Source organism: Balaenoptera borealis (genome assembly GCF_965194805.1).
Source record: "Balaenoptera borealis genome assembly, chromosome: 16".
Lineage (NCBI taxonomy): Eukaryota > Metazoa > Chordata > Mammalia > Artiodactyla > Balaenopteridae > Balaenoptera > Balaenoptera borealis.
In genome coordinates, this window is record NC_138872.1 from 27779570 (window position 1) to 27803298 (window position 23729).

At 38.4% G+C, this 23729-nt stretch overlaps 1 protein-coding gene across 1 annotated transcript; it reads right to left on the reverse strand.

Moving 5' to 3' along the window:
- Positions 1 to 2391: 2391 nt before the first annotated feature.
- On the reverse strand, positions 2392 to 7945 carry DEFB125 (defensin beta 125; the record flags this gene model as incomplete). Its single annotated transcript, XM_082362347.1, has 2 exons — positions 7586 to 7945; positions 2392 to 2739 (listed from the first exon to the last, which is right to left on the reverse strand). Exons 1-2 carry the CDS (start codon positions 7739 to 7741, stop codon positions 2392 to 2394), a joined length of 504 nt encoding a protein of 167 aa, XP_082218473.1. The 5' UTR covers positions 7742 to 7945.
- Between the last annotated feature and the right edge of the window lie 15784 nt (positions 7946 to 23729).

Here is a 23729-nt window from a genome sequence, read left to right on the forward strand (position 1 = left end):
ATACTCCAATAAAGATGTTTAAAAAAAAATAACGAAATGGAGTCATTTTTAGAGATGTGGATGGACGCAGAGACTGTCATACAGAGTGATGTAAGTCAGAAGGAGAAAAACAAATACCGTTTATTAATGCTTATATGTGGAATCTAGATAAATGGTACAGATGAATTTATTTGCAAAGCAGTAATAGAGACACAGACGTAGAAAACAAACATATGAACACCAACAGGGAAAAGGGGGTGGGTGGGATGAATTGGGAGATTCAGATTGACATACATACACTACTATGTGTAAAACAGATAACTAAAGAGAACCTGCTGTATAACACAGGGAACTATACTCGATGCTCTGTGGTGACCTAAATGGGAAGGAAATCCAAAAAAGGGGGGATATATGTATACATATAGCTGATTCACTTCGATGTACAGTAGAACCTAACACAACACTGTAAAGCAACTATAACCGAATTTAAAAAAAAAAAAAGAATGCTCTGAGTATCACAAGATATTAAAAACTTGAGGGTCAAAAAAATATTTCCCTTAAATTATCAACATGCATATCTTGGAAAAAAATGTTGCAACCAGTATCCCAGTTTGAAGATTACTACTTTATATTGTCAGATCTTCTCATATTGATTGAGATGATTTCATGAACAAGTGCAAAAATTTTTACTGAGCATCCACCATGCGCAAGGCACTGGTCTAACAGCTTGGGGCGCAGCCATGAACAGGACCACAGTGTAAGGACTCTATGTACATTATAGTGGTGATGACAGGCTACATGTAAGTAAATGATAAAATAATTCAGAAGGAGAACAAAGAAATCTACAAAATAATTTCAAAGAATTTAAGTGAACGGAAGAAAATAATGCAGAGTAGTGTGAGAAGTGGTCTTGTGGCCAAGGATTATTTCTAAGGAGGTGACATTTAAGGCAAAGGTATAGAAAAAGAGTACTCTAGGCTGAGGCAGACTGGTGGCCTAGGGATGTCTTTATGGTGAAAGAATGCCTCTGTGAAGGGTTGGCATATGACCTGTGTGACGAGGTGTCAGCCATACAAAGAAATGGAGAAGAGCTATTTAGGCCAAGGTACACTAGAAAGAAGTCGATCACCTTCTCCAGGTTTGCTAAAGACTTTCTTGGTTTTGGCACTCTAATTTCCGTGTTCTGGGAAAACCCTCAGTCCCAGGCAAAGTAGGATAGTTTGTCAGCCAACAAGAGGCCCACGATCTATTGGAATATGAGGTCTACTTAAAGGTTAGTGGCCTGATGGCCAATATCAAATGCACAGCTGGGGTCACTGGCAGCTTGACCCTAAGAAAATAAAAAGAATTAGAGAATAAGCCTTCTTGATTCTGAGACTTTTAGGCATCTGGGACTGTGGCTCTCAGTAGCACACCAGCCTTAGCTCAGCACATTAATAATTAGTCAACCTTAGAGTGAATAACTACTTCTCTGTGATATCAGAGAGTAAAGTCGCTGATCCGCCAGTTGCTGTGCAAACAGCACTCACACGCACAGAGGCAGACAAAGCATAGACCCCCTACACACAACTAGTATTCGTGGACAAAATGAACATCTGGAGAGGCACGCAATGAGACCACCATAGTTGGAAGTTTTGAGTAGACTTTTGAGTGGAAAGAGCATTGGAAAGATAACTAGAATTTGTGATGTACCTCTTAATTTAATACGATGTGCTTTTAAGGCAAGTCCCATGTGCACCTCTATCTAGTTAAATCAGTGTTTGTGGTGAATGAGGTAGTTTCTAACTAAAACTGGGTTTGTTTTGGGTTGAAGTATTAAACAAAATTTGACCTCGTGATACAAAGAGGGATTTAAAGTCAGCACTTACAATAAATGCTGGTGAGGACAGAGGGACAGGAAAGGGAGGACTTGTCTGGAACTTTTTATGTGCCTTCATAGGTTCTTCCGTATATGATAGTAGTGCTTCAGGTATTACTAAAATCAAAATTTCAGTCTCAACTATACAGGCAACTCAAAACCGTGGTATTTATTTATGTGTTTGTTTGTTTGTTTGTTTATTATGGAAAAATACACACACAAATATCACCTGAGGCCAAATATTAGCACATGTATATTAGTATATCAGAGGAAAACAAAGAACGAATTTATGCCCAAAATAAAGAATCCCTATATCTTCTATACACTTCTCTTTATACATTTCTAATTGTGAGGTAACTCTCTCGGTTCTTGTCTGGGCAGTAGCATTATGTCCACCTCTATGTCATCCAATTCTCGATTGAACTGTCCCCGGTGAAATAACATCTGTAGACTTGGCTCCCTGGATATTAGTCCCAACGATTATATAGATCTGCTGTCTCAGGCTCATGAGAAAATGTTGTACACTCGACGCTCTCAGGAATAGTTGTCAAAGTCTAGGGAGAATCTCTCTCGGAAGTAGTAGTCCCAGTTACTGTGGTTTCTTCAGTCTCAATTGTTTTAATTGTTACCTCATCATTCAACCCAGATATGGGAGAAAAAGGAAAACCGTCGTGAGTACCAAATCCAACAGTTACATCTTCACCGAATGTGGGACGTATTGGCCACTGAGTGTATGGATGGTCACTGCTTAGGGGGATGCAGCATGACAGCTTGTTCTTACAAAGAAGTTTGTACCTTTCGAGATGTAAACATCGTTTTCTGCAGTGACCTACATCATTCTTCCAGCATCTTTCAACAAACCAGCCAGCTGCAGGGTTAAACAAGCAGTCAATTTTAAAATTCTAGCCACAAGACGACAAATATTAATTCCAAAGTTTGACAACTACTACTATTGCCATCAAAAGTAATATGACAACAAATACCACAAGCCATTTGGAGAGACAAAGAAGAAAACTAAAACTGTTTATTAAAAACTGTGACATGTGCCATCAAGGAAATTGCTGGTGGTGGGGAGAGGAGAGAGAGAAGGAGACGGGAGGGGGCAGGAGAAAGACCGGAGAAGAAGGAAAGAGGAAGAGGAGGAAGAAAATGAGACAGAGAGGATAGACATATGTAAAGGTAATAGTTAAGCCACGGCAAGGCACGAAGGATGAAAGGAGGCAGCAGGATACACAGGAGGCAAAGATTATTTCAGGAAAGGACCATCAAATGCTCAGTCCCAGTGTTGAGAAACAGCATAGTGTCTTTAAGGTATTAAGAGAAACCTGAAGAGTCTGAAGTATAATGTGCAAAGAGCAAAGGGGCATGAGATAAAATGAGCTTGAAGTAATCATGCCATTGCCTAGTCAATTTGGCCATTATTAAGCATTTTTATTTATTTCAAACCATCATGTGAGTTAACATACTTCATGTTTTAGACAGTTAGCTAGGATTTCACATGGAAATTAGATAAGGGAAAAGGAGGAATAGAATCTGGGAGACACGTTAGAAGCTTTGGCCAGGTGAAACATGAGGATGGCTGGAACTAGGGCTGTGAGACTTGTAAAGAAGAGAACAGACTAAAGACATCGATTGTTTGAATATAAGGTCAGCAGAAGATGGAGAAATCCAAGTACATTAGTACATTTCTGAGCTGATATAGGGGAGATTCATGATGCTTGCTATTCATAGAATAGTAAACAGAGGAAAGAACACGATTTGGAGGGAAGAGAAAAAGGTGGTTACAAGTACTTGTTTTGGGGTATATGACACAATATACCTCAGATGTCCAGAGGGCAGTAGGATATAGCTGTAGCAACTCAGTAGACAAGTTTGGACTCTAGATGTAAATTGTGGAATCATTGCTATGGATAGTATTTAAAACTACAGTTATAGATAAAGTACATATAGTGTTGGAATAATGTGAGATAAAAGGGGGCCATAGATAAATTCTTGGGAATGTCAATATAGAGAGCTCAGCTAGGAGGAGAAGGCTCAGAAGGAACAGCCAGATACTTAGAGCAAAACAGGAGAATGAGACACTAGAGAATTAGATTAGTTTTCCCAGAAGCAGACCTTGGGATAAATTTTGACTACGGTATAATAAATGAGTTGAGGGCATTCAGCACTCCCCACATCCCAAAATCAGTTTGGAAATGGGGAAGTTAGGGAAATAAGACAGCCCAAAAGAGGAGAGTTATACACTTAGTTACCACTGTGATTGACTAGAGCATGACCCCATGGGGAAATCTGGCAATTAGTGTATGGCTAGGATAAAGGTCCAATTTATCCTTCTTGAGGGTCAGAGGAGCTGGAATATTTTTCCACCATCCAGTAGTTGATAGATGATACCAGAGTGAGCTGACAATTCCCTGTCATTTCCGGACTGCCCCATACAGGACTGATTTGCAAGCAATCGACCATGCTTTGAGGATACTGCCAGGCACAGGTCAGGCTGGTGTGCATGAAAATGGCAAATGCCAAAGGGATACAAAGAAAGTTGTATCAGGTATGGCTAGATTATGCAAGTGAGGAAAACGTATCCTAAAGGAACGCGTGGACACTTGTAGGCAAATACTGCTGTGAGGTTGAGCGAGATAAAGCAGGAGCTGGAGCCTCCATTGCATTTAACATGATGAGTGTCACTGGTAATCTTCAGAGTGGTAGGAAGAGGAGAAACAGAAGTGAAGTGGTTGACATGTGAATGAGAAGTGGAAATAGCACCTGGAGACCAAACTCTTAGGAAGTTTAGCTGTGAGGAAGAACAGAGAAATAGAGAAGTACTTGGAGGACAATATGGAGTCAAGGGAAGGTTTTTCAGGTTTGTTTGGAAAACCGGGAAATAAGAGAGCATGTTTGCAAATATTAAGAAGGAACAAGTAGAAAGGGAGAGATTAACGTAGAAGAGGGAAATGAGGCAAAAGAAGGGCATAGTCCTTGATTAGGTGACAAGGATTAAGAACACATACAGCACTTGACTGTATGTGATATGGAGAAGCACACTTCCTCAGCTATGTCAAGAGGGAAAGAGAAGATGGGTGCAAAGCCATACTGGTATGAGTGTTGGCAGCGGTAAAAAGAAAAAGTGCCATTTGAATTTTTAAAATCTTGAGATGTGGGGTAAAGTCCTAAGCTGGGAGGGAACATCACAGACAGGAGTGGAGCAGGAGAATTGAAAAGAAAGAAAGGTCAGTGCAAAAAAGTGGTCTAGGAAACAGGAAAGATGAGCTCACACAAGAAATACAGTAGGATTTCTAAGCAGCGTGATAATTCATTGGAGGAGGGAGGATAGGCATCTACCGTGAAACTAGTCTGTTCCATTGTATGATCATTTATCAAGCAACTATATGACCATCTTTCTCAGCAAACCGCCCGAGAAGCACCAAGGTTGGTGTATTCTAGGAAATGCTAGTGCAAAGGCTCTATGTTGGAGGAAGCCAAGGATGTATGAAGAAGGTCAAGTAATTCTCAAAACAACCCTTTTTGCATTTAATTTGATAAAGTATGAAAAGTACCTTTCGTGGGTTGAGATAGAGAGAGAGAGCACAACGAAAATTTGGCTTCTATTTCCTACCCTTGGAATGTTGGCTTTATCCCAACTTCTCCAATGATTCATTGTTCTCTTATTATTTTACTGGCTCCAATTCTATTGCCCTTGGTAGAATTTTCTGTAAGTTTCGAAGGTAGCTGTACCACTTCTTTCATCCTGGACAAAGTAAAACATTGCTTCCTCATTCCTCACTTCTACAAAGATTACCTCTCTATGTATTTATTTATTTTTCCTCCAGGGTGCCCATCCTCGAAATCTGAGTCCTGTCAGCATTTCTCCTCCATTCCCAAACACGTTAAATCATCTTGTTCTGTCAATTCTTCTTTAAAATTGCCTCTCACTTGCATTGCTCACTACTCCTTTTCAACTATTCCCCCCAGAGTTAAAATTTCAAGTACAGCCCATCACTCAACAGAGGTTTGAGTCCCTAACTGTGGTACAGACTCTATTCTAGGTGCTTGGGTTACATTTGTGAACTAAGCAGACAAAATCACATGGAGCTTACTTTCTAGCAGAGGAAAACAGACAATAAAGAAAACGAGTAAATTATCCTGTATGTGAGAGGATGATAAGTGGTTTTCAGAAATAAGTGAGAATAGATTTAAGTGGAATCTATTTGGTGTGTCATGCGGGCAGATGACAGTTTCTTAAACAGCAGTTAGCAGAGGTCTTGAGAGAAGGTGACAATTAAACGGTGACCTGAAGGTGGTGAAGGAATTAGCCACACCAGTATGTAGGGCAAGTGCATTCTAAGCAGAGGAAAAAACAGAACTCTGTGGGTTGAGCAAGCCTGGCATGTTTGAGGAAGGGCACTGAGGCCAGTGTGGCTCTGGCAAAGTGAGCAAGGACTAGAAGCCTAGAGTGGTGGGAGATGAGGTGAGAGAGGTCATAAGCACCAGATCATGGAGGGCCTGGTGGGCCACTGTAAGGATGCTGGTTATTGTTCTGAGTGAAGAGGGGGCCACTGCAGAGATCTGAGCAGAAGAGGTACATGGTCTGACTTCCAGTGCGAGCAGATCACACTCTATGCTATCTTGACAGAAGACGGCAGGAGGCAAGAGTAGAAGGACAGAGACCTGTGAGGAAACTATGAGGAAGCAGTTAACAGGTGAGAGATGATAGTGACTTGAATCAGAGCGGTAGCAGTGGATGGAGGTGGTGAGATCAGTTGGTTCTAGACATAATTTGCAGGTAGCTGTAATAGATTTCCTGGTAGATATGGATCTCACAGCTTAGAATATCAAAGATAGTTCCAAGAATATGGCTTAAGCAATACAATGATGGTGACTGGGAATAATCTATAACTTAATGTTTTTTGTTTTTTTTTTTTAGAATGGCAGCCATCACTTATTTCAAAGCTCCTCAGTCTGGAATTATTATGTCATTAGGACTTATGAACTCCATCACCAATATTTCAAAATCATAAATCTAAAAAATATGAATTACAATGGTATTAGTTCAGGCACATAAGCCATCTAGGCAAAATATTATCCCTCGTGTGAATTCTCTCTGAAAATAAAAAGAAAGAAGGAAAACAGATACAGAATCAGATAGCATCAACTTAAATATAGTTATTAACAGCACTCCACTGATGGACAGTTTGGCTTGGTAAAATGTTTCTTTACAAAACCCTCAGGTGCCATCTCAATTGAAAACAGAAAAATACACTCAAAACATTAAATAGCTAAGTTGCAAAATAGAACCTATAAGCAAAAATTTATAAATCAGCAGGAAACAAATCTACTGCCCTCACAATAAAAGAGAAAAATAAGCAGAACCACACACTTCACAGAAAAATCGAAATACATGATAAATTTATATTTGAAGTTGGACTTCTCCATAGTCAAAGAAATAGAAAATATTATAAACTTAGATATTTTCCTTCATTTTAAACATTTGCAATATTCAGAATTTGACAATGCACTAAGCAGACAGGAATAAGGTGCATGTCTAGGAATTTTATGTTGAATGGTTTATGTCTATGAATGGTTGTATAGAATATACTTGTATATGAAACATAAATGCACTTCTTAGCAAAAATAATAAGTACATAATAATAAGTACATAAATGTCTCTAACAGATTCTTAGAGAGCAGGGACATGGAGCTGCCAGCATGCCATCATAAGAGCACTTGCGCTGCTCTTTATTGGCCCAAGGCTTTTCCTGTGGACTCTCTTTCCCCTTCAAGACACCTGGGAGCCCAGGGTCGACAACTCCTCCTAGTTCCATCATCTCTCCATTGTAGGGTTCCATTACCTTTGGTCACCAGATTTAGTAACCCACATATCATGAAGGTCAGCATCAGGAGATTCATGGCTTCTGGGAGAGAGGGAACCCTGTGTCCTGAGGAATGCAGAACATTTTGCACAGTTAAGACTCTGAGTGGTCACCTTTACTGGCCTATCATGGGTGATGAACCAGAGAGGAGGAGAATGCTATGCCACCCAGAACACCAGATAATTAACTTGCACCACTGAGTGTGCATGACAAAATAATGCTCTGTTCTAGAAACTGTTATAGGAAACTGAGGCCTTATAAAATGAAGTATAATCCTGAGGATGTGTAGGGTCTGATGGAAAGAAACAACTCCCCAGTAAAGTCCTCCTTAACCTTGGATGGGGCCAATTACTTCTCCTCCCTCTGTATGCAACACTGTGTATATACCCATGATAGCAGAACGCTATATCAAGATCCAACTTGTTTCAGACCAGTAAGCTTATGACCGCCAGTAGATTATCCCCCTTTCCATCTGAGTGATGCCCCAATCCATTGTGTATTAATTTCTTTATAAGTTGTGAAGTTTGCTTTGAATGCATTTGTTGTTGTTGTTGTTGTTGTTGCTATGGATAGCCAATTTTTGCAGTAACCGTTTGTTGGAAGTACTATCCTTCCTCCATTGAATTGCTTTGGCAGGTTTGTCAAAAATTAGTTGGCCATACTTGGTGCTCTATTCTGTTCCATGGATTATGTATCTATTCCTCTGCCAGTACAACACATTCTTGACTATGGTAGCTGTATAATATATTTTGAGATAGTGTAGGGATACCTCCTGCTTTATTCTGCCTTCTGAAAATTGTTGTAGCTCTCCCAGTTCCTCTGCCTTTCAATAAAAATTTTAGAATAGTCTTGGGAATATCTACAAAAGATCTTGTTGGGACTATGAAAGCAATTGAGTTACAGCTGTGTTGTAGTTAGAAGAGAAATGACTTCTTTACTGTGTTGAGTCTTCTTCTCCATGGACATGTGTGCCCATGCCACTTCATTTAAGGCTTTTTTCTTTTTTTAACATCTTTAATGGAGTATAATTGCTTTACAGTGTTGTGTTAGTTTCTGCTGTATAACAAAGTGAGTCAGCTATACGTATACATATATCTGCATATCCCCTCCCTATCACGGGTCCCTCCCACCCTCCCTATCCACCCTTCTAGGTGGTCCCAAAGCACCAAGCTGATCTCCCTGTGCTATGCAGCTGCTTTACACTAGCTATCTATTTTACATTTGGTAGTGTATATACGTCAATGCCACTCTCTCACTTCGTCTCAGCTTTCCCTTCCCCCTCCTGGGTCTTCAAGTCCATTCACTACGTCTGCAGCTTTTTTCCTGTCCTGCCCCTGGGTTCATCAGAACCATTTTTGGTTCAGAAATATAGATCAATGGAACAGGATAGATAGCCCAGAGGTAAACCCATGCACATATGGTCACCTTATCTTTGATGAAGGAGGCAAGATTATACAATGGAGAAAAGAGAACCTCTTCAATAAGTGGTGCTGGGAAAGCTGGAGAGCTACATGTAAAAGAATGTAATTAGAACACTTAGTAACACATACACAAAAATAAAAACAAAATGGATTAAAGAACTAGATTTAAGTCCAGACACGACAAAGCTCTTAGAGGAAAACAGTGGCAGAGCACTCTATGACATAAATCACAGAAAGATCCTTTTTGACCCACCTCCTTGAGAAGTGGAAATTAAAAAAAAGTAAACAAATGGGACCTAATGAAACTTAAAAGCTTTTGCACAGCAAAGGCAACCATAAACAAGACGAAAGGACAAATCTCAGAAGGGTAGAAAATATTTGCAAATGAAGCAACTGACAAAGGATTAATCTCCAAAATTTACAAGCATCTCATGCAGCTCAATATCACAAACAACCCAATCCGAAAATAGGCAGAAGACCTAAATAAACGTTTTCCAAAGAAGATATACAGATTGCCAACAAACACATGAAAGGATGCTCAACATCACTAATCATTAGAGAAAAGCAAATCAAAACCACAATGAGGTATCACCTCACACTGGTCGGAATGGCCATTCTCAAAAAATCTACAAACAATAAATGTTGGAGAGGGTGTGGAGAAAAGGGAACCCTCTTGCACTCTTGGTGGGAACGTAAGTTGATACAGTCACTATGGAGAACATATGGAGGTTCCTTAAAATACTAAAAATAGAACTACCATACGACTCAGCAATCCCACTACTGGGCATATACCCTGAAAAAAACATAGTTCAAAAAGAGTCATGTACCCAAATGTTCATTGTAGCACTATTTACAATAGCCAGGACATGGAAGCAACCTACGTGTCCATAGACAGACAAATGGATAAAGAAGATGTGGCACATATATACAATGGAATATTACTCAGCCATAAAAGGAAATGAAATTGAGTCATTTATAGTGAGGTGGATGGACCTAGAGTCTGTCATACAGAGTGAAGTAAGTCAGAAAGAGAAAAAGAAATACTGTATGCTAACACATATATATGGAATCTAAAAAAAAAAAAAAAAAAAAGGTTCTGAAGAACGTAGGGGCAGGACAGGAATAAAGACGCAGACATAAAGAATGGATTTGAGGACACGGGGAGGGGGAAGTGTAAGCTGAGACCAAGTGAGAGAGTGGCATGGACATATATACACTTCCAAACGTAAAATAGGTAGCTAGTGGGAATGAGCTGCATAGCACAGGGAGATCAGCTCGGTGCTTTGTGACCACCTAGAGGGGTGGGATAGGGACAGTGGGAGGGAGGCGCAAGAGGGAGTGTATATGGGGATATATGTATACGTATAGCTGATTCACTTTGTTATACAGCAGAAACTAACACACCACTGTAAAACAATTATACTCCAATAAAGATGTTATAAAATGGAAAACTAAATATAAATCTGCCCCAGCAATCTCACTGCTGGGCATATACCCTGAGAAAACCATAATTCAAAAAGAGACATGTACCACAATGTTCACTGCAGCACTATTTACATGTAAGTGTTTTTTTATATATCTTTCATCAGCATCTTGTGGTTTTAAGAATAAAAGCCCTAACATTTTTGTTTTCAATTTACACCTAAGTATTTTAATTTACAAGTGATTTTTATGATTTTCTACTTTTACTTTCAATATGAACATACCCTTAGTAGTTATTTTACAGCGATACAATTCATTTTTGTTTGTTGATCTTGTATCCTGGACCTTGTTTAACTCACTTATTATTTCTAGGAGGGGTTTTGTAGATTCCTTGGTCTTTTCTACGTAGGTTATCCTGTCAGCTGATAATGGGGACAATTTTCTTTCTTACTTTCCAATCTGTATGACTTCTATTTCTTCCTCTTGTCTTATTGTGCTGGGTAGAGTGTTCAGTATACGTTAAATGAGAGTGGTGAGAGTGAATATCCTTGCGTTTTTGTGATCTATGAGGTATTCATTCTTTTACCATTAAGTATGAAGCTAGTTGTAGGTATTTTGTAGATGCTTTTTTATGAATTTGAGAAAGTGTTCTCCACTTCTTAGTTTTCTGAGAGTCTTTGTCATGAATGCATAGGAAACTTATTCAAATGTTATTTATGCATCAATTGATATGATCATGGGATTTTTCTCCTTTACCATGTTATTTTGGTGGGTGATATTGATGATTTTTAAAAACTTAAATGCCTTTCATCCTGCAGCAAATCCCACATGGTCATGGTTTTAATTCTTTTCATATACTGCTGAATTCAGTCTGCTAATAGATTTTCTAATGGAAATTTTAATTGAAGTAATTGTAGATTCACATGTAGTTTCAAGAAATTACTTAGAGCGATCTCATCATACCCTTTATCTTGTGTCCCCCAAGGGGAACATCTTGCAAACTTACAGCACAATATCAACAACCAGGATATTGACATTGGTACATCCAATGTTATTCTAATTGCACAGTTTTACTTATAAGCATTTGTGTGTGTGTGTGTTTGTGTGTGTGTGTGTTTGTGTGTGTGTGTGTGTGTGTAGTACCATACAATTTTATCACAAGTGTAGGTTTGCATATCCACCACTACAATCAAAATCCTGAACAGTTCCATCACCACAAGGGTCCCTCCTTTAGTTTACTTTGGACCTTGTCAAAAATCAGTTGAGTATATCTGTATGGTCCATTTGTAGGTTCTCTAATTTCTAAAGTTGATATGTCTTTATTCCTCCACTAATACCACACTGCCTTGTCTACTCTGCCTAAGCCTTGATATTGGATAGAATGATACCTCCTACTTTCTTCTTCTCTGTCAAGATGGTTTTAGTTGCTCTAGGATCAATGCCTTTGTATGTCAATTTTATAAATAAACTTGTCTATGACCACAAAAGTCTTGCTCAGATTTTGATAGGAATTTCATTAAACCTATAGATCAACGTTAAGTCTTCCAATCCATGAACACAGTATGACTTGCTGCATATTTGGGTCTTCTTTGATATCTTCCACCAGAACTTTTGTAATTTTCAGTATATGGATGCTAAACATGTGTTGTTATATGTATGCCTAAGGATTTCATTTCCTCTGGGAGCGACTGTAATTAGTATTGTCTTAAAATTTTAGTTTCCACATGTTTATTGCTAATATATGGAAGTGTGGCTTTACTTTTGTGCCTTAGTCTTTTATTCTCCAACCCATCTGAACTCACTTGTCAATTCTTGTGGGGCTTGTCGATGAAAGTTCCGTTAACAATCAAGTTAAGAAGAAAACAGAGAATTTTATTCAAGCCAAACTGAGGATTATAACCTGGGAGACAGACTCTCAGAAGCTCTGAGAACTGTTCTGCCTATTAGAAGTCAAGGGCACAATCATATACATTTGTGAGACAAAGGATCACACGTCAAAATGACATTTTGCACCAAGTTCACCAAGGATACATAGTCCAGGTAAACATATACAAAGCAAGCAGTGAGTCATTATGACCCCTTATAGAGTTGGGAAAGAATGTTAATCTAAGAAGTTACATTCCCGGCATCAGAAGAAAGAAAAGAAATTGATCTTTATAGCTGGGCAGGCATTCCCATCTTTGAGGAGGTCTGGTTAATATATAATGCAGATGCACATTGCACACTGAAGGGGAAGGGAGGAGACCCAAATGGACAGTGAGAATTTTATGTTTAAATTTCTTGTCCTGCCTTAAATATAAATTTTATTTCTTTTTAAAAAATTTATTCATTTATTTATTTACTATTTATTTTGGGCTGCATTGGGTCTTTGTTGCTGCATGCGGGCTTTCTCTAGTTGTGGCGAGCAGGGACTACGCTTCTTTGCGGTGCACAGGCTTCTCATTGCAGTGGCTTCTCTTGTCGCAGAGCACGGGCTCTAGGCCCGTGAGCCTCGGCAGTTGTGGCTCATTGGCCCCAGGGTGCATGCTCAGTAGTTGTGGCGCACGGGCTTAGTTACTCTGTGGCATGTGGGATCTTCCCAGACCAGGGCTCAAATCCGTGTCTCCTCGTTTGGCAGAGGGACTCTTAACCACTGCACCACCAGGGAAGCCCAATAAATTTTATTTCATCAGGTGGGTTTTGGGGGGGACTTTTTTGCATAGATAATCATGTCATCTGCAAACAGAGACAGCTCTTTTTTCCTTTCATTCTGTATGCCTTTTATTTCTTGTTTTCTTGCAACAATGACAACTTCCAGTGGTCTTAAGGTGAAAGCATTCAGTCTTATATGATTAAATGTGAGGGATTTGTTTTTTAGATGCTCTTTATCAAATTGAGGTAATTCCCTTTTCTTCCTAACTTGCTGACAACTTGTACCATGAATTGGTGTTTGATTTTGTAAATTACCTTTTCTGCAACAGATGGTATGCTCATATTATTTTAATTATTTCCCTGCTGATATGGTGGGTTACAATGACTGATTTTGGAATATTAAACCAGTCTTGCATACCTGAAATAAATTCCTTCTGATCCTGGTGTATAATTATTTTTGTACATTTCTGGATTCTATTTGCTAATATTTTGCTGAGATAGTTGCACATAAGTTCATGTGAGCTACCTGTCTGTAGTTTTCCTTTCTTGTAATGTCTTTCTCTGTTTTTAGTATTAGGGTAGTGCTGACATCACAAAATGAGTTAGAAAGTGTTCCCTCCTCTTCTACTTTCTGGAAGAAATTGTGTAATATTGGCATTAAATCTTTTGAATTATTTGGAAGAATTCTCCAGTGAAACTATCTGGACCTGGAGATTTCTTTTTGAAAGGTTTTAAATTACAAATTCAATTACTTTAATGGTTATAGAACTAGTCATGTTATCTATTTCATCTAGGATGATTTTAGGTAGTTTTGGGTTTTTGAAGAATTGTTCTATTTCTGCAAGTTGTAAAATTTATGAGTGAAAAGTTTCTTGTAGTATTCCCTTATTATCTTGTTTAATGGCTATAAGATGGTAATGTTATCCACTGTTTCATTGCTGGTATTGTTGATTTGAGAATTCTTTCTTTTTATGTTTATCTACTTTGAAATTAGATTTAGCAATTTTACAGGTTTTTGTTTTTTTTTAAGAACCAGCTTTGTGGCTTTTTTCCTGCTCTTATCTTTATTCTGTCCTTTCTTCTGCTTACTTTGAGTTTGTTTTGCTCTTCTTTTTCTAATTTGAGGTAGGATCTTAGATTATTGACATATTTCCTCTTTTATCACGTTAGATATGGCCAACATACAGTGATAGATTGTATTTTATTTTTCATTCACTTCAAATATATTTTTATTTTCTTTGGGAATTTCTCCTCATCCCATGGATTATTTAGAAGTGTGTCATTTGATTCTCCAAGGGTTTGGAGGGCTTTGGCTTATGGTGTTGTTCCGTTTCCTTCTATACCCTTGCTTATTTTATATATGGTACTTCTATCATTTGCTGAGAGTGGGATGTTGAAGTCCCTAACTATAATTGTGGGTTTCTCCATTTGTATTTCCAGCCCTGTAAGTTTTTGTTTCATGTGTTTTGAGGACTACAGATTTAGGATTCTTAAGCCTTCACAGTGGATTGACTTTTTATCATTATGTACTGTCCCCTTTTGCTTCTAGTCATTTTCTTTGCTCTGAAGTTTCTTTATCTGATATCAATATAGCAACTTCTGATTTTAAAAAAATTAATGTTGTCATGCATCTTTCTTGCATCCTTTTACTTTCAGTCTACCTATATCATCGTATTTGAAATAAATTTTTTGTAGGCAGTATATTGTTGTACCATGTTTTAATATTTTATCCATTCTGCCAATATCTTTCTTAAAATTGGTGAATTTGTGTCAAATACATTTAGGGTAATTGTTGTTTATTTTTTTATGTAGTTTTAGTACTAGGGTAATGCTGGCATCACAGTGGCTCAGGTCTGCCATGTTATTATTTGTTTTCTTCCTTACCTTAATTTATTATTTCTCTGTTTTTCTTTTCTTGCCTATTTGTTAGTTAATTGAGCTTTTTAAAGAATTCGGTCTTGATTTATTTTACAGTGCTTTTAGTATGTCACTTTGTATAGTTGTCTTAGTGTTTCCTCTAGGTATTTTGAGATACATATGTAACTTACCATCACCTACTGGCATAGACATTTTGCCACTTCAAGTGAACTGTAGAAATTTTACTTCCATTTAGGTCTCTATTACCTCTCCACCTTTAAAATACAATTGTTTTAAATATTTCCTCTACACGCATTGAACACCATAATTGATGGCATGATTTTTTCTTCAACCATCAAATATTATTCAAGAAATGCATGAGAAGGATAGCATATTATAGTTACCTTAGTTTTACCCATACTGACCGTCTTCTTTCTTTTTTTTCATGTAATCCTTTATTGTTGTAAGAACATTTAAGACTATTCTCTTAGCAGCTTTCAAGTATACAATATAAAATTATTAACTATAATCATCATGGTACATGTTAGATTCCCCAGAACATATTCATCTTACAACTGGAAGTTGGTACCCTTCGACCAACACCTCCCCATTTTCCCCAGCCCCAGGTAACTATCATTCTGTTTCCCTGAGCTTGGATTTTTAAATTCCACATATAAGGAATATCATATAGTATTTATCTATGTCTGACATTTGATTTATTTTTCTTAACTTTTTATTTTATATTGGAGTATAGTTGATTAACAATCTTGTGATAGTTTCAGGTGTACAGCAAAGTGATTCGGTTATACACATACATGTATCTATTGTTTTTCAAATTATTTTCCCATTTAGGTTGTTACATAATATTAAGCAGAGTTCCCTGTGCTATACAGTAGGTCCTTGTTGGTTATCCATTTTAAATATAACTGTGTACATGTCAATCCCAACTTCTTTATCATTACCTTTCTCATCAGAGAACTTCCTTTGAAGGTAGATTGCTAGCAACAAATTGTATTCCTTTGTGTGAGAATGTCTTTCTTTTCCTTTCATTCCTGAGGGATATTTTTGTCAGATTTTGCAGAGTTTGCAGTTGACTACTCTTTTCTTTAAATACTTAAAAGTTGTGATTTTTGTTTGGGCCTATATGGTTTCAGAGGCAAAATCCACTGTCACTTGAATTGTCAAATTGTCATTTGAAATTTGTATTCTCCTGTAAATAATGTGCTGCTTCTCTCTGCCTGCTTTAAACATTTTTTGTTGCTGTTTTCAGGTTTCAAAAGTTTAATTGGAATGTATCTTGGCACGGAATTCTTTGTGTTTAAACCATTTGTGGTTTACTCAGCTTCTTGAATCTGTAGGTTTATACCTTCTGCAACACTTGTGACTATTTCTTCAAATACTTTTTCAGTACAAATCTCTCATGCTCCACTCCTTCTCAACTCTGATGATTCAAATATTAGCTCTTTTGTTAATGTTCCATGGGACAACATGCATGGAAAGGCACACATTTTTCTGTTCTAGATTGGAATATTTTGTAGCACCTGTCTGGGGTATGTGTGAGGAATTAAGGAAACTCAGGGAACTCAGGCCCGTGTAGATTTTCAAGTCTGGAGGAATATACACAGCCCACTCTTCTCCACACCTTTCAGACTCTTGTTTTTTTTTTCTATTCATTTTATATTGAAATAGAGTTGACATAAAATATTATGTTAGTTTCAGGTGTAGTGATTTGACATTTGCATACATTATGAAATGATCACCATGATAAATCTAGTAACCATCTGTCCCCATACAAAATTATTACAATATTATTGACCATATTTCTTATGCTATATGTTATATCCCCATGGCTCATTTATTTTATACTTGGAGGTTTATACCTGTTAATCCCCTTCACCTTTTTTTAAAAAATATCCTTATTGGAGTAATATTGCTTTAAAATGCTGCGTTAGTTTCTGCTTTATAACAAAGTGAATCAGTTATAAATATACATATATCCCCATATCTCCTCCCACTTGCGTCTCCCTCCCACCCTCCATTTCCCACCAATCTAGGTGGAAATAAAACACTGAGCTGATCTCCCTGTGCTATGTGGCTGCTTCCCACTAGCTATCTATTTTACATTTGGTAGTGCATCTATATCCATGCCACTCTGTCACTTCAACCGAGCTAACCCTTCCCCTTCACCATATGCTCAACTCCATTCTCTAGTAGGCCTGTGTCTTTATTCCCGTCTTGCCCCTAGGTTCTTCATGACCATTTTTGTTTCAGATTCCATATATATGGGATAACATACGGTATTTGTTTTTCTCTTTCTGACTTACTTCACTCTGTATGACAGACTCTAGGTCCATCCCCCTCACTACAAATAACTCCATTTTGTTTCTTTTTATGTCTGAGTAATATTCCATAGTATATATGTGCCACATCTTCTTTATCTATTCATCTGTTGATGGACACTTAGGTTGCTTCCATGTCCTGGCTATTGTAAATAGAACTGCAATGAACATTTTGGTACATGAATTTTTTTGAATTATGGTTTTCTCAGGGTATATGCCCAGTAGTGGGATTGCTGGGTCATATTTTTAGTTTTTTAAGGAACCTCCATACTGTTCTCCATAGTGGCTGTATCAATTGACATTCCCACCAAGAGTGCAAGAGGGTTCCCTTTTCTCCACACCCTCTCCAGCATTTATTGTTTGTAGATTTTTTGATGATGGCCATTCTGACTGGTGTGAGATGATATCTCATTGTAGTTTTGATTTGCATTTCTCTAATGATTAATGATGTTGAGCATTCTTTCATGTGTCTGTAGGCAATCTGTATATCTTCTTTGGAGAAATGTCTATTTAGGTCCTCTGCCCATTTTTGGATTGGGTTGTTTGTTTTTTTGATATAGAGCTGCATGAGCTGCTTGTAAATTTTGGAGATTAATGCTTTGTCAGTTGCTTCCTTTGTAAATATTTTCTACCATTCTGAGGCTTGTCTATATATATTGTTTTTGATTTCCTTTTCTGTGCAATACTTTTAAGTTTCATTAGGTCCCATTTGTTTATTTTTGTTTATATTTCCACTTCTCTAAGAGGTGGGTCAAAAAGGATCTTGCTGTGATTTATGTCATAGAGTGCTCTGCCAATTTTTTCTTCTATGAGGTTTATAGTTTCTGGTCTTACATCTAGCTCTTTACTCCATTTTGTTTTTATTTTTGTGTATGTGTTACTAAGTGTTCTAATTACATTCTGTTACTTGTAGCTGTCCAGTTTTCCCAGGACCACTTATTGAAGAGGCTGTCTTTTCTCCATTCAATAGTCTTGCCTCCTTCATCAAAGATAAGGTGACCATATATGCGTGAGTTTATCTCTGGGCTATCTATCCTGTTCCATTGATCTATATTTCTATTTTGGTGCCAGTAACATACTGTAATGATTCCTGTAGCTTTGTAGTATAGTCTGAAGTCAGGGAGCCTGATTCCTCCAGCTCTGTTTTTCTTTCATGGACCCAATCTAAGTGTCCATTTAGAGATGAATGGATAAAGAAGATGTTGCACATATATAGAGTGGAGTATTACTCAGCCATAAAAAGAAATGAAATTGAGTTATTTGTAGGGAGGTGGATGGACATAGACTCTGTCATACAGAGTAAAGTAAATCAGAAACAGAAAAATAAATACTGTATGCTAACCATATATATGGATTCTAAAAAAAAAGAAAAAGGTTCTGATGAACCCAGGGGCAGGATAGGAAAAAAGATGCAGATGTAGTGAATGGACTTGAAGACCCAGGAGGGGGAAGGGAAAGCTGAGACGAAGTGAGAGAGTGGCATTGACGTATATACACTACCAAATGTAAAATAGGTAGCTAGTGTAAAGCAGCTGCATAGCACAGGGAGATCAGCTTGGTGCTTTGGGACCACCTAGAAGGGTGGATAGGGAGGGTGGGAGGGACCCGTGATAGGGAGGGGATATGCGGGTATATGTATACGTATAGCTGACTCACTTTGTTATACAGCAGAAACTAACACAACACTGTAAAGCAATTATACTCCATTAAAGATGTTAAAAAAAGAAAAAAGCCTTAAATGAAGTGGCATGGGCACACATGTCCATGGAGAGGAAGACTCAACACAGTAAAGAAGTCATTTCTCTTCTAACTACAACACAGCTGTAACTCAATTGCTTTCATAGTCCCAACAAGATCTTTTGTAGATATTCCCAAGACTATTCTAAAATTTTTATTGAAAGGCAGAGGAACTGGGAGAGCTACAACAATTTTCAGAAGGCAGAATAAAGCAGGAGGTATCCCTACACTATCTCAAAATATATTATACAGCTACCGTAGTCAAGAATGTGTTGTACTGGCAGAGGAATAGATACATAATCCATGGAACAGAATAGAGCACCAAGTATGGCCAACTAATTTTTGACAAACCTGCCAAAGCAATTCAATGGAGGAAGGATAGTACTTCCAACAAACGGTTACTGCAAAAATTGGCTATCCATAGCAACAACAACAACAACAACAACAAATGCATTCAAAGCAAACTTCACAACTTATAAAGAAATTAATACACAATGGATTGGGGCATCACTCAGATGGAAAGGGGGATAATCTACTGGCGGTCATAAGCTTACTGGTCTGAAACAAGTTGGATCTTGATATAGCGTTCTGCTATCATGGGTATATACACAGTGTTGCATACAGAGGGAGGAGAAGTAATTGGCCCCATCCAAGGTTAAGGAGGACTTTACTGGGGAGTTGTTTCTTTCCATCAGACCCTACACATCCTCAGGATTATACTTCATTTCATAAGGCCTCAGTTTCCTATAACAGTTTCTAGAACAGAGCATTATTTTGTCATGCACACTCAGTGGTGCAAGTTAATTATCTGGTGTTCTGGGTGGCATAGCATTCTCCTCCTCTCTGGTTCATCACCCATGATAGGCCAGTAAAGGTGACCACTCAGAGTCTTAACTGTGCAAAATGTTCTGCATTCCTCAGGACACAGGGCTCCCTCTCTCCCAGAAGCCATGAATCTCCTGATGCTGACCTTCATGATATGTGGGTTACTAAATCTGGTGACCAAAGGTAATGGAACCCTACAATGGAGAGATGATGGAACTAGGAGGAGTTGTCGACCCTGGGCTCCCAGGTGTCTTGAAGGGGAAAGAGAGTCCACAGGAAAAGCCTTGGGCCAATAAAGAGCAGCGCAAGTGCTCTTATGATGGCATGCTGGCAGCTCCATGTCCCTGCTCTCTAAGAATCTGTTGGAGACATTTATGTACTTATTATTATGTACTTATTATTTTTGTTAAGAAGTGTATTTATGTTTCATATACAAGTATATTCTATACAACCATTCATAGACATAAACCATTCAACATAAAATTCCTAGACATGCACCTTATTCCTGTCTGCTTAGTGCATTGTCAAATTCTGAATATTGCAAATGTTTAAAATGAAGGAAAATATCTAAGTTTATAATATTTTCTATTTCTTTGACTATGGAGAAGTCCAACTTCAAATATAAATTTATCATGTATTTCGATTTTTCTGTGAAGTGTGTGGTTCTGCTTATTTTTCTCTTTTATTGTGAGGGCAGTAGATTTGTTTCCTGCTGATTTATAAATTTTTGCTTATAGGTTCTATTTTGCAACTTAGCTATTTAATGTTTTGGGTGTATTTTTCTGTTTTGAATTGAGATGGCACCTGAGGGTTTTGTAAAGAAACATTTTACCAAGCCAAACTGTCCATCAGTGGAATGCTGTTAATAGCTATATTTAAGTTGATGCTATCTGATTCCATATCTGTTTTCCTTCTTTCTTTTTGTTTTCAGAGAGAATTCACACGAGGGATAATATTTTGGCTAGATGGCTTATGTGCCTGAATTAATACCATTGTAATTCATATTTTTTAGATTTATGATTTTGAAATATTGGTGATGGAGGTCATAAGTCCTAATGACATAGTAATTCCAGACTGAGGAGCTTTGAAATAAGTGATGGCTGTCATTCTAAAAAAAAAAAAAAAACATTAAGTTATAGATTATTCCCAGTCACCATCATTGTATTGCTTAAGCCATATTCTTGGAACTATCTTTGATATTCTAAGCTGTGAGATCCATATCTACCAGGAAATCTATTACATCTACCTGCAAATTATGTCTAGAACCAACTGATCTCACCACCTCCATCCACTGCTACCGCTCTGATTCAAGTCACTATCATCTCTCACCTGTTACTGCTTCCTCATAGTTTCCTCACACGTCTCTGTCCTTCTACTCTTGCCTCCTGCTGTCTTCTGTCAAGATAGCATAGAGTGTGATCTGCTCACACTGGAAGTCAGACCACGTACCTCTTCTGCTCAGATCTCTGCAGTGGCCCCCTCTTCACTCAGAACAATAACCAGCGTCCTTACAGTGGCCCACCAGGCCCTCCATGATCTGGTGCTTATGACCTCTCTCACCTCATCTCCCACTACTCTAGTCCTCTAGTCCTTGCTCACTTTGCCAGAGCCACACTGGCCTCAGTGCCCTTCCTCAAACATGCCAGGCTTGCTCAATCCACAGAGTTCTGTTTTTTCCTCTGCTTAGGATGCACTTGCCCTACATACTGGTGTGGCTACTTCCTTCACCACCTTCAAGTCACCGTTTAATTGTCACCTTCTCTCAAGACCTCTGCTAACTGCTGTTTAAGAAACTGTCATCTGCCCGCATGACACACCAAATAGATTCCACTTAAATCTATTCTCTCTTATTTCTGAAAACCACTTATCATCCTCTCACATACAGGATAATTTACTTGTTTTCTTTAGTGTCTGTTTTCCTCTGCTAGAAAGTAAGCTCCATGCGATTTTGTCTGCTTAGTTCACAAATGTACCCCAAGCACCTAGAATAGAGTCTGTACCACAGTTAGGGGCTCAAACCTCTGTTGAGTGATGGGCTGTACCCGAAATTTTAACTCTGGGGGCAATAGTTGAAAAGGAGTAGTGAGCAATGCAAGTGAGAGGCAATTTTAAAGAAGAATTGACAGAACAAGATGATTTAACGTGTTTGGGAATGGAGGAGAAATGCTGACAGGACTCAGATTTCGAGGATGGGCACCCTGGAGGGAAAAAAACATACATAGAGAGGTAATCTTTGTAGAAGTGAGGAATGAGGAAGCAATTTTAGACTTTGTTCAGGATGAAAGAAGTGGTACAGCTACCCTCGAAACTTACAGAAAATTCTACCAAGGGCAATAGAATTGGAGCCAGTAAAATAATAAGAGAACAATGAATCATTGGAGAAGTTGGGATAAAGCCAACATTCCAAGGGTAGGAAATAGGAGCCAAATTTTCGTTGTGCTCTCTCTCTCTATCTCAACCCACGAAAGGTACTTTTCATACTTTATCAAATTAAATGCAAAAAGGGTTGTTTTGAGAATTACTTGACCTTCTTCATACATCCTTGGCTTCCTCCAACATAGAGCCTTTGCACTAGCGTTTCCTAGAATACACCAACCTTGGTGCTTCTCGGGCGGTTTGCTGAGAAAGATGGTCATATAGTTGCTTGATAAATGATCATACAATGGAACAGACTAGTTTCACGGTAGATGCCTATCCTCCCTCCTCCAATGAATTATCACGCTGCTTAGAAGTCCTACTGTATTTCTTGTGTGAGCTCATCTTTCCTGTTTCCTAGACCACTTTTTTGCACTGACCTTTCTTTCTTTTCAATTCTCCTGCTCCACTCCTGTCTGTGATGTTCCCTCCCAGCTTAGGACTTTACCCCACATCTCAAGATTTTAAAAATTCAAATGGCACTTTTTCTTTTTACCGCTGCCAACACTCATACCAGTATGGCTTTGCACCCATCTTCTCTTTCCCTCTTGACATAGCTGAGGAAGTGTGCTTCTCCATATCACATACAGTCAAGTGCTGTATGTGTTCTTAATCCTTGTCACCTAATCAAGGACTATGCCCTTCTTTTGCCTCATTTCCCTCTTCTACGTTAATCTCTCCCTTTCTACTTGTTCCTTCTTAATATTTGCAAACATGCTCTCTTATTTCCCGGTTTTCCAAACAAACCTGAAAAACCTTCCCTTGACTCCATATTGTCCTCCAAGTACTTCTCTATTTCTCTGTTCTTCCTCACAGCTAAACTTCCTAAGAGTTTGGTCTCCAGGTGCTATTTCCACTTCTCATTCACATGTCAACCACTTCACTTCTGTTTCTCCTCTTCCTACCACTCTGAAGATTACCAGTGACACTCATCATGTTAAATGCAATGGAGGCTCCAGCTCCTGCTTTATCTCGCTCAACCTCACAGCAGTATTTGCCTACAAGTGTCCACGCGTTCCTTTAGGATACGTTTTCCTCACTTGCATAATCTAGTCATACCTGATACAACTTTCTTTGTATCCCTTTGGCATTTGCCATTTTCATGCACACCAGCCTAACCTGCGCCTGGCAGTATCCTCAAAGCATGGTCGATTGCTTGCAAATCAGTCTTGTATGGGGCAGTCCGGAAATGACAGGGAATTGTCAGCTCACTCTGGTATCATCTATCAACTACTGGATGGTGGAAAAATATTCCAGCTCCTCTGACCCTCAAGAAGGATAAATTGGACCTTTATCCTAGCCATACACTAATTGCCAGATTTCCCCATGGGGTCATGCTCTAGTCAATCACAGTGGTAACTAAGTGTATAACTCTCCT